Here is an 11200-nt window from a genome sequence, read left to right as displayed (position 1 = left end):
CGTAACGCAATACAAATTAGATGGCCAAACATGTCCTGGTAAAGCTGGCGCTCATATGGTGAGTTAGTTACATAGTGCGGGAACAATTAGGCACGGATGCATTACGAAGTGGTTGCGTAACGCCAGCGAGTCATCAGCCGGCTGCCGGAATCCAATGTGCCATTACTCGCTATCAGGTAGACTGAGAGCCTCACCGTACATGACAATGCAATTAATGATATCCTCATTTAGTGAGAGCGATATCAAACTACCTAGGCAGGATAGTTTTAACTAATTCAAACTGGATCATGGCATAGGGCTATGTACATAATCGAAACTCTCAAAACCATTTCGTGGAATGAAGAGCGCCAATTCACTATTGGGAAACAATGAACCAATTATAACAACTTACCATTTAGCCAGGTCATCAAACCATCAAATGTCATCAATCAAATCAAATTTCCAGTCCCAGATACGGGACTTAATAGTAAATGGTGTTTTTCTGTAGGTTACCGTAATCTGGCAATGGCTCGATGCTAAGCCCCATACACAAATGTGTAACAGATAGCTCTGTAGAATATGAGAAATAACGTCATAAATGACATCGAACTCGTCACACAAGGCTGTTAAATTTATCACCATATATTTTGTAAAGTGCTCATCACCAAAGGTCATACACTCCGGTTTTTGCGGCGTCTGTCGTATGGTTGAGGGTGTAACAAAGAACATTAGCGGGACGCGTCAGACGCACCCAGCCGAGCTGACCACCGAGCCTTCTAGTGCTACTACAGATTCCAGGAAATCAATGAAAGCAAGCCATCATCACGAACGGGCGCACATATCGCCCCAGAGACGCATTTTCGACCTACCCCGCAGCCCGGCTCGGAAACCATGTCACAAGCTAACACCGTCCACCGCCGGCGCACGGCCGTCCGCCGGTCACCGCCACTGACCGCGCGCCGGGCGCCGCAGTCCCGTCGTGCCACCGCGGGTGGAACGCGACCGGTACGCCGCGCGGACACCCCTGACAGAGGTACCGGCGCCCAGACCCGGCCACAGCCGCACCACTATCCTCCGGTCCGTCCCCTTCAGTGTCACCGCCGCGGCACATCGCCGCCCCTTTGTTCTATCGGACACCCACTCGCGGTCCGCTGCCGCAGCAGTCCCTACACCAGTTTCTTGGCCTCAAAGAACGACTTGAGATGTCGCATCTGCCAGTAGCCCATGGCGAGCAGGACGCACGTCTGGGCCAGCGACCACCAGAGCACGCGGCCGTTGGTGGACTCGCTGGTGCTGCGGAACCGCTCCTCCCGGTACTGTCGGTCAGCGGTCAGCGGTCAGCGGTCAGTGGTCACTGGTCAGTGATCAGTGGTCACTCGTGACGTAACACACACATACAGGGTGTTCGGGATAAATTGGACAGTTTTTCATTTCTCTTTCATTTTAAAACAGTTAAACTATCGTTGATCTCTAAAGTGCAAGATTGAGCTTGTTGCTTGTTGTTTGTGAATGGTGAAAACTTTGTTGAGTTTGGTTAATTGGAACTATCACAATCCTTGTATATTTGCCAAATTGTCAGGGAACTCAGATTTGTTTTTCAATAGAAAAACACAATTCTAAAGAATAGTGTTTCTATTGACAACAAACCTTCGGTTACAGTGACGTGCATCATGATCAATCGCGCTGGTTTTCCTATTTGCCTGCTGATAAATGCTCTTTGATCGCTAATAGAACCGCTAGACTGAAATTTAAGTGTTGCGCTAAGAAAATGGAGGCATTGGCTTGTAAGAGACGATGCGACGATGGACCGTTCAGCGACGGCAGCATCACGACCTACCACATCTTCAAGTGAAGCGGAAAGCCTTCATCTGTCCTTGTGTGTCTATGTGAAGCTGTTCAGCGCGACAGTAAGGCCATGAGTAGAGAGAGTGACCATATAGACATCGGTTCGTATGCCAACAGGACTTGCCGCCTGGCTTTTCCTCCGGAAAGAGCCAAAAGTCACCTTTGGAGAACTTCTTCAGCCTCACCGGACCGAACATTTCGCCCCCTAACGCTAAAGATTGAAATCTTATGAACCACCGCTTACATGGCGTGGCTGAGGAAACCACCAACGATGCCTGTTGCATTATCAGAGTCAAACTTGCAGCGGTGAAGACGGTATCGTCATGTTTCTTTAGATGCCATGTGAAGACCATCTTCCACAGGTCCAGTGGATCACTGGAGGCGTTGGAGTAGTGGTCGGGACCATTTTTTAGATGTGTTGAAAACAACGTGAACTGGGCTATTGTCGACAGTTTGAATGGTACAAATCCACCGATTACTTCCTGATATATTTAACATTTATTGATTCGGAGGTAACAACCTTCCCGACAGCGCAGACAGCGTGGAGTGAAGCCAATTGTTGGGCGTTCAACCAGCCCAATTGATCAAAAGCGTGAGAGATGTGGTCAAGTTTCCGCCTACCAGTAACGACCCTGGCGCAGAAATTCAGGATCTTCTGAATCCTGTGTACCTGTGTCGCACCGCAAGAGCCATACACTGACAAACAGTACCGCACAACAGACACAGCGAGAGACTCAACAATAACCTTTAGCACACTGCGAGGGATGACGTGTCTTGCATGACTGAGCGCAACGAGTATGCCGGTGCATTGGCGTGTGATGGAGTCAATGTGGGCCTGGTAATTCAAATGCCGGTCAATGGTGACACCAAGACTTTTGACGACCCGAGAATCAACGATCTTGGTGCCGCAAAAATTGTGATGACGTGAAAGCCTGTCTGCTATTGGAAAGTGGTGCACCTGGATGATTGTGTTAGCTTTTACTCGGCATGCGTGGTTTTTGTATGTGTGTGATGTTTTTTACCTTTGTATTTCTTATCAGCTGACGAAACACAGTGAAAAGCCCGCACCATGTCGAGGACTGTTGTTCAATAAATCTGAATTTTCAACAGTTTATCCCGAACACCCTGTGTAAGTGTATAGTCGACTACAGAATGATGTTCCAATCCTCAGAAGCTATCAGTTGACCGGACTCGGAGCGCTAAGTTGTGCCGTTTATCACGCAATTAATCGTGTCGATTGTGAGCATTGGGACAATGCTATAATTTGTGAACTCAGCCCGTGTGATTCGGCACAGCCTACCACTCCAGGCAAATAATTGCCTGTAAAAAGTGGAACATCATTCTGTGTAGTCGACTATACATACACAGTACCGGAGAAACGGTTCAAATAAGGCGATTGCCGTAAGGCCACTGGTCACGTGACACACGGCTAGTGATGTCAATTATAGAAAATCGGAATACCGATACCAAGCCAAATACCAACCAAAACCGTGAGGAAATACCGAAACCGAACCAACCTAGGAACATGAGGCAAATACCAAATTTATACCAATTTATCAGCCTCTTATATATTAGTGAGGGTTCATAATACCAACAAAATACCAAATATAGGAGGATTGAAATACCAAATACCAAGTTGGTATCGGTTTGGTATCGGTATACCAAAATGTTGGTATCCGATTGACATCTCTTGTACCCACAGGGCAACCGGGAGATGAGAAGGACCGAGATCGCATACAAAACAGCAAGTAATGGCTGCATATCATGCGATGGATCCACGCAAGTTTATATTTCAGGTGAAATGCGAGTAATTCTAAAGCTGCAGGTACAGTATATCTATATTCGTATGCGAGTACCAGTGCCTATAAGACCAGAGGCAGGTTTGCCAACACTCATCTAACACAACTGTAACTGTAAAAGAATAAATATCCATAAATGTATTTAATATTTACGCCTATGCGAGAAACAGCATTGACCTGGGAACATCGTTATTGCCTGATCGTTTAACCCTCTCCGGACCTATTGGTTTTCTACATACGCGCCGGCCGAGGGGGAGGGGGGCGGGTACAACCCCCTCGCCGTTTCGCCCCTGGTGGAGCTAGCGCGTCGCGGGAAAAACGAGCGTGTGCGCCGTTACGAGACGCAGAGATTGATACCCAATTTTAAGGTCCTAGGTCAACCGGTAACCTCTGAGGTCAGGTCAAGGGTCCCAAGGTACGGTTCCGTTTTTGGTGAATAACTTCGCAAAAAAAAAAAAACGGTCGCAGAGCAACGATTTTGGTAGCATCGTGTTCGCCTCGCTCAGGCGCGTCGAATGATATACCTACTTTTTGTTTGGGTGAGGTCACCTTAGGCTTTAGGGTGTTGACCTCGGGTCAAGGTCAGGTCAGCGCCCCCCAGGTCACGAAGCTAGTCGAAGGAGATCATGTCGCATATCATTCGATTCGGCAAATCTTCCTGAGTGCATTGGTAGCTTTCCCGACTCGCTAGCTCAATTTGATCGGGAGTTCTTGACAAAAAACTAATATGACCCTAATGACGTCATAAATGACGTCACGCAAGGTCAACATTGCAAAAGTGACGCATCGAACCTTGCAAGGAGTGCATGAAATCACGATTCTGTGTGCTTGAGATAGTTGAAGATCGTTCCCGGTTCCAGAACAGCAGTTTTCATTTTTCTCCATTGACTTATAATGGTGAGGTCACGAAAATGACCTGACCTCATATGACCTTTAAGAAAAATCCGAGACATACAAGTTGTGTGACTCCTAATGGATGTTAGGTTCTGCAACTTTCATTTCCCTGTGAAAGCTCCTCTGGCAGCGAGGGCGTTGCGAAGTTGCGACATCTGAAGACCGTGCAGAGTAGTGGTGTCAATTTTAGAAAACGTATGTCCAAAGTCCGTCCAATGTCCATTGCTTACGTCGATTGTCCGTCCAAAAATGTCCAAGCCAGCCATTTGTCCAAAGATGTCCGACACATACGCAATAGATTACACTCAACACTGTTAATTTGCTTTTCATGTACCGTTACAAGCTCAAAAGTGTTAATCATATCGAAAGCTGAGCTTTCTAATAGCCAATCAATGTTAAACACGACTACTTTTTAAAAATGTTGAGGTGTAGCAAGCGATTGTCCAAAGTTGTCCAAAGCCTGCTGCCATTGTCCAACCGAATTCCGAATTGGACATTGGACAAAATCGGAATTCCGAAGATTCAAGTTCCGATTGACACCACTAGTGCAGAGGTTCACTTATGACGTCATAGGTCAGTGACCTGACCTGACCCGAAAAACGGCTGGTGTCAAAAGATCCGGCTTAAATCAAAGGTCAGGTATGCCAAGTTTCAGCTCTCTATCGCAGGCGTGTTCGGAGCTATCGCGAAAAAAAAAACTATAGGGAGGGGGGGGGGGGCGGCACCCCCTCGGCCGGCGAGGGTTAAAGGTAGTGTGCCAGCTTTCCTGGACCGTATGGAGTTAATGGCCCAGATAAGGAGAACCGGATTTTTAGAACTTATCCATACCTTCAAAACTCATGGAAACGTCTTAAATTCTTCAAATTTTGAGTACCCCAGTGCGAAATTCGCCCCGACGGGTTGTCGGTCGTACCCCAACCACATTTCACACCACTATGAACAATAAATGCACACACTGAAATCGCTATTACCGATATGCTCATCCAATCAAGTTTCGATAAACCCGTTCATCATCATCTCCTGCGGTTTCGAACACGCCTGTTAGGTGGCTTCTGATGCTCGTCGAGGTCGGAATTTCCAAATACGCGTGGTGCGTCGGGCCGCGCGCTCTGACTTCGGCCAAGAAAAATGCGTCAGCTGATCATTGTCATTTCTGCCACTTGCGTGTGGTGAAATGGGGTCATAACTTATAAGACGGCTTTTTCATATCAATTATTTTACATAAAATCATATTTCAAACCATAAATAATGTTCGACAGCCAAATAAAAGAAACAATACCAATACGGGCTTACAGTTTAAGGCTCGACATTGTGTTGTCTACGATTAGACAGCTGATAACTCATTCCCGTACGTCGTATGGTCGTAACACTATAATGACCTTTGCTTATTGTCACAAGTGCGCCGCATTCGCGATTGTTGCCCGACGCCTGTTTGCAGGTGAGCCCACTACAGTTGTTATACATATCTAAAAACCGAAAAACTTTTAGGCGAAAAAGGCACTATTCCAGGCCCATTTTTGATTTTTTTTTGCGATATTAGGTAAAAACAGAAGCTTCTTATTCTAGGAAAAATAAAATGGGAAATCTTTCAAAGGTGGCACACTACCTTTAATACACTCCATCGATATACTACTTACCTTGACAATCATCAGAAGCATTTCCCAGGCTGTGCCTGGGAAATGCAGCCTTCAAAACATTTTTCGACTTCAAAAATCAAAACGAATCATCTCCTACCAAATGAGAGCCATGAATCGCGTCGTTTCGGAAGCGTATATTGAAATCCAGTAGGAACGGAGCATGGCCCTGAAAGAATAGCCTAGCCTAAGATAACCAAACCAAACCAGACCGTTGTTGGCCGTTGTTCACAAGACTACGCTCCTTTCATACTGGATATCAATGTACGCATCTGGGAATGCGCGACGGTTCGCACCAGACGCCGCCTACAGCTCCCCGGCGACCGTGGCGCCACCTGCCGGCCGCGGCGGCGGCCGGGCTGGGTACTCACGCGCTGGTAGTTTTGCTCCTTGCTGATCTGCTCCACCTGGTCGAGCAGCTGACGGACGCGCAGCTGCAGCTCCGTCAGCTTCTCCCGCTTGGCCACCACGGCGTAGTCGACAGCCTGGTCACCGACCGAGATGTCTAGGTGCACCCGCTGCCGGCCGAGCGGACACACCCCGTCAGAGCCCGGGCGACACCCAAACAACACAGACACTGCGGTCTGGAGACGTTTGATTTTGACTGCAAAACTTTCAACAATGCATCAATTAACCCGACACTAACAGCTTCGTAGAATCCAATCACCCCTGGCTGGAGTAAGCCGGCAGAACAATCAGCACTCCCAAAAGCTGAGTCCCTCTCGCAGAGCCTATCAGCGAACACACACGACGTTCATAACGGCGTTATACTTCTTTTGACGCCGGCAGGCATCGAAGCCCATCGTCTCGGTTAGTGTCTCCCACTCACCAGTGACCAGCAGTGATCCGGCCACCTTCAGTTAGTATCTCCCACTCACCAACCGTCTCTGCTTGCGTCTCCCGCTCCCAACTCACTAGGGGGGGGGGGGGGGGGGGGGTGCCGGCCGTCTCAGTTAGCGTCTCCCATCCACCAGGGGTGATGCAGCCGTCACTGCTTACGTCTCCCACCCATCAGGAGCGATCCGGCCGTCTCGGTTAGTGTCGCCCACTCACCAGGAGCGATCCGGCCGTCTCGGTTAGTGTCTCCCACTCACCAGGAGCGATCCGGCCGTCTCGGTTAGTGTCTCCCACTCACCAGGAGCGATCCGGCCGTCTCGATTAGTGTCGCCGACCCATCAGGAGCGATCCGGCCGTCTCGGTTAGTGTCGCCCACTCACCAGGAGCGATCCGGCCGTCTCGGTTAGTGTCTCCCACTCACCAGGAGCGATCCGGCCGTCTCGGTTAGTGTCTCCCACTCACCAGGAGCGATCCGGCCGTCTCGATTAGTGTCGCCCACCCATCAGGAGCGATCCGGCCGTCTCGGTTAGTGTCTCCCACTCACCAGGAGCGATCCGGCCGTCTCGGTTAGTGTCTCCCACTCACCAGGAGCGATCCGGCCGTCTCAGCTAGTGTCTCCTATAACTCACCAGTCGGTCCCCGGCCGTCTCAGTTAGCGTCTCTCACTCACCAGCAGTGATCCGGCGAACCACTTTGTGCTGTTGGAGTACAGGCAGATGACGTGCTCTCCGGGTGTGTGCGACGTGAACGTAAACGTGCCTTCGGCCGAGTATACCTGAAACGGAGCACCAATCAGAGTGATCACACCACCAATCACACTGGACGGCACACGGCCAATACTCATCCCCACCGACCGAACACTACACTGATTGGCGACACCGCACGCGGCGGCGATTGCGAGTTGCGACAGAGCCATCACCAGCGTCGCGGGGCGCGCCGGCCGGCCCGACGGCGAGTACGCGCACGACGCCCACTGACCGCTGAAAGGATCGGCTTGTCCTCCGGGTCCCGCACGTCCACGTGCATGCCGATACCCTGGTTGGTCTGCATGAAGCCGCCGGTGCGCGGGTCGAACAGCTGCGTCTTGTACTTTCCTGTGCGGAGAATGACGGGAGTCAGTTCACCAGGGCAGCAGGCTATCAGCCCCAGTTGGAACTTTTACCAAAGTCTACCACTTATTTGAATCACTATGGTCACTGAAAAATCACCCTAATTATGCAAAAATATTTAATGCCTTTATTGCACTTTTGGGTAATGGTGGGCAGGCATTGCCTAAAACTCTCTGTTGTATGCATGCAAGGTTGCTGTAGGTTTTGTTGGGGATCGCATGCCTCTTATCATTCATATGAGATTACTCGCATTGCTTGAACATGTTAATGAATCAGTGGTAACTTAAGTCTTTTAAGTAGGTTGTTTTCAGTTTTCACAAACATTCCACCAAACATTTTTTTTCCAAACTGACTAGTCCTAACCAAACCTGACCAGACCTTACCTTACCTTACTGTTGGCAGGGCTTTGGGAGGCCAGAGGCTTCTTGGACCTTCTTATCGAGCTCTTTGAATATCAGTTATTGCTCTAGACCTAACATGATTTAGTCTAACCTTTTTTTAACCAAACCAAACCAGGCCATCCTAGCCTACCTTTATCAAATATAGCCTAACCTAGCCTAATGTTGATTACAAATCAATAAAAAGCTTATGCAACTTAGACATTATCTAATTATTAACATAAGCAATGGCTTTATTAGCTTAGATAAGGTTGTAACTGATTAAGGTCAGGTAGGTTATGTTAGGCCAGGCCATGCAGGTTGGGTTACAATGACATTGCATATAAAACATTTTGAGCCTTGTGTAGAATATCCAAAGATGATTGTGATTGCTAACAGGAGGTGCACATTTATTTAAGCTCTACAGAAAAATAGTATGTTTGTCAAAAGTGTAGGTGCAGAGAATGTGTGTCACAAGAAATTGAGAGTGGAAAGTGGCTGGCGAGAGGAGAAAAAAATAGAACGGATATTATTGAATCATAGACTTTGATTTTGATATTAATTTGAGTAATTTGAGTTGCTAGATACAGTGACGTAGCACATTGAGCAAAAATGACATTAACGTAATTTACCAAACTGAAGTTAATTTGAAACCTTAATCTAAGGCACTAATAAGTGGAAAGACTCAACACCTTGAAACGAAAGCTAGGGTCAAGACAGATTTTCATATTATACTAGGTTTTATAGCTCTGATCATAATTTACCATGAAATGAAATATTTGCATTGAATGCTACAAAGTACAAAACTCAGTGCAATACAATGATTTTTAGATTTAATACCCTGAATAGAATTAATCTCATCATATGATTCACTCCCAAGCGCAAAACAAAATTAGGTAGGAGTTCCGAACCAAGCATGACCATGGCTCTGGATTTAAGATCTAAAAAATCATTTCAAGCCCACCTCAACCTTGTAAATTTAAATAAATACCAACACCATTGCAATTTGAATTGCAGGCTTACCAGTTATCCTTACCTGTGATCATAGTTTCGTCGGGTATTTCCTCAATAAAGCACTTTCGTTCTGTCTCAGCGATGTGAAAGTACAAGCCATTGACACAATGAATTACAAATAACAAAATAAAAGCACTCATTAAAGAGTTACAATTCATTTTATTGCACATTTCAGAGCGAATATAACATATGCTTTGGAAATCAATCACAAGAAACACAGAGATGGAAAGTTAGCGCATTAGTCGGCTGGTGCGCCATAAACGTCTACAATCGACGTGTCTCCAAACAGCTTCAAGAACATTAACCCCGCGTTCGATGTCTATCGGACGACGAAGATTCTACGTCGTCCGGCCAATCCCGTCCAAGGTCAGCGGGGGCTCGGCTGCGGTTATAGAACGTGATTGGCCGGACGGCGTAGAATCTTCGCCGTCCGAGAGACATCGAACGCGGGGTAAAATTTATTGGTCTGCAGTAGTGATGTCAGTTACAGAAAATCGGAATAGGTACATACCCATGGAATACCAATGTCCAATACCATGGATGAAGTGCCAATACCAAACCAAATACCAAAATACCAACCAAAATCGTGGGGAAATACCGAAACCGAACCAACTTTGAAAGATGAGGGAAATACCAACTTTTTACCAGTTTCTTAGCCTCTTATACATTAGTAAGGGTTCATAATACCAACAAAATACCAAACACATTAGGATTGAAATACCAAATACCAAGTTGGTATCGGTTTGGTATCGGTATACCAAAAAGTTGGTATCCGATTGACATCTCTAGTCTGCAGCCAGGCCCTTTTTGAATCAATGGAAAGTAATTCATCGAAAATCATGATCGATGAGATTCGGAAACATAAAAATGCAATGCCAAAAGCGTCATTGTCTAGCAATAAAACTGAGTGACCTCGTAATCGACCGACAGGGGGCAGTCGCGTTCTCAGCTCAACCGACCGTCGACGGGCCCTAACCTAACCTAATCCAACCCGTCGACGGCCCTTGGAGGCTGAGGGTGCCAAGTCCCATGCAAAGGTGGACCGTGCCGATACCTGTAGGAGAAGGTAGTGGCGTAGCAAGGGTAGTTACGTGTCCTCATGGGTTCAGGGATATCGGCCGGGGCACCCTGACTTTCTCAATTCAAAGCTCTTTGAACTTTGAAGGACCTTAGGACGGGTCCGATGGGTCCGTCCTTCAGATTACAAAGAGTGACCCCACCTCAGGTCAAGGTCAGGTCAGATGCACCCAGGTCACAAAGCTGGTCAAAATAGGTCATATTGCATATTATTCGATTTGGAAGGTCTCCCCGAGGCCATTGGCGGCTTTCCGACTCGTTACCTCAATTCGTTTGGGAGCTATTGACGAAACTATGTAGGTACTGTGATCTAAGTGACGTCAGCAGTCAGCACTGACGTCACGAAAGGTCAACGATGCAAAAGTGAAACATCGGATCTCGCATGCAAGGACTAAGGAGTGCCCATGAAATCATGATTTATATATTACTTGAGGTAGTTTCAGAAGAGGTAGGTAGGTGTACCTACTCTCGGCGGCAAAATACCAGTTTCCATATTTCCCCCATTGCCTTATTGCGGAGAGGTCACGGGCCGACCTGACCTCAGGTGACCTAGATATGCAGGTTTTGAGATCTCTGTAGGATACTAGGTCCTGTACGTTTCACCTCCCTCATCCCTGTGAAAGGCGAAAGCTCCT

General features: G+C 47.5%; 1 protein-coding gene across 2 annotated transcripts; it reads right to left on the bottom strand.

Moving 5' to 3' along the window:
• Window positions 1-605: 605 nt before the first annotated feature.
• Window positions 606-9792, bottom strand: LOC122386476 (transmembrane emp24 domain-containing protein eca-like). 2 transcript variants are annotated; one of them, XM_043375709.1, is made up of 5 exons: window positions 9511-9792; window positions 7967-8082; window positions 7659-7763; window positions 6523-6669; window positions 606-1295 (listed from the first exon to the last, which is right to left on the bottom strand). In XM_043375709.1, the coding sequence occupies exons 1-5, from the start codon at window positions 9656-9658 to the stop codon at window positions 1146-1148; spliced, it is 666 nt and encodes a 221-aa protein (XP_043231644.1). In that variant the 5' UTR covers window positions 9659-9792; the 3' UTR covers window positions 606-1145. The 2 variants fall into 2 exon arrangements, with proteins under 2 accessions (XP_043231644.1, XP_043231643.1); XM_043375708.1 differs by lacking the exon at window positions 7659-7763 and having other exon boundaries at window positions 9511-9739.
• Window positions 9793-11200: the final 1408 nt, after the last annotated feature.

Source organism: Amphibalanus amphitrite, unplaced genomic scaffold (genome assembly GCF_019059575.1).
Source record: "Amphibalanus amphitrite isolate SeventyFive unplaced genomic scaffold, NRLGWU_Aamphi_draft 000253F_arrow, whole genome shotgun sequence".
NCBI lineage: Eukaryota > Metazoa > Arthropoda > Thecostraca > Balanomorpha > Balanidae > Amphibalanus > Amphibalanus amphitrite.
The sequence above is the reverse complement of the archived record's forward strand: the minus strand, read 5'-3'. Positions and strand labels throughout refer to the sequence as shown.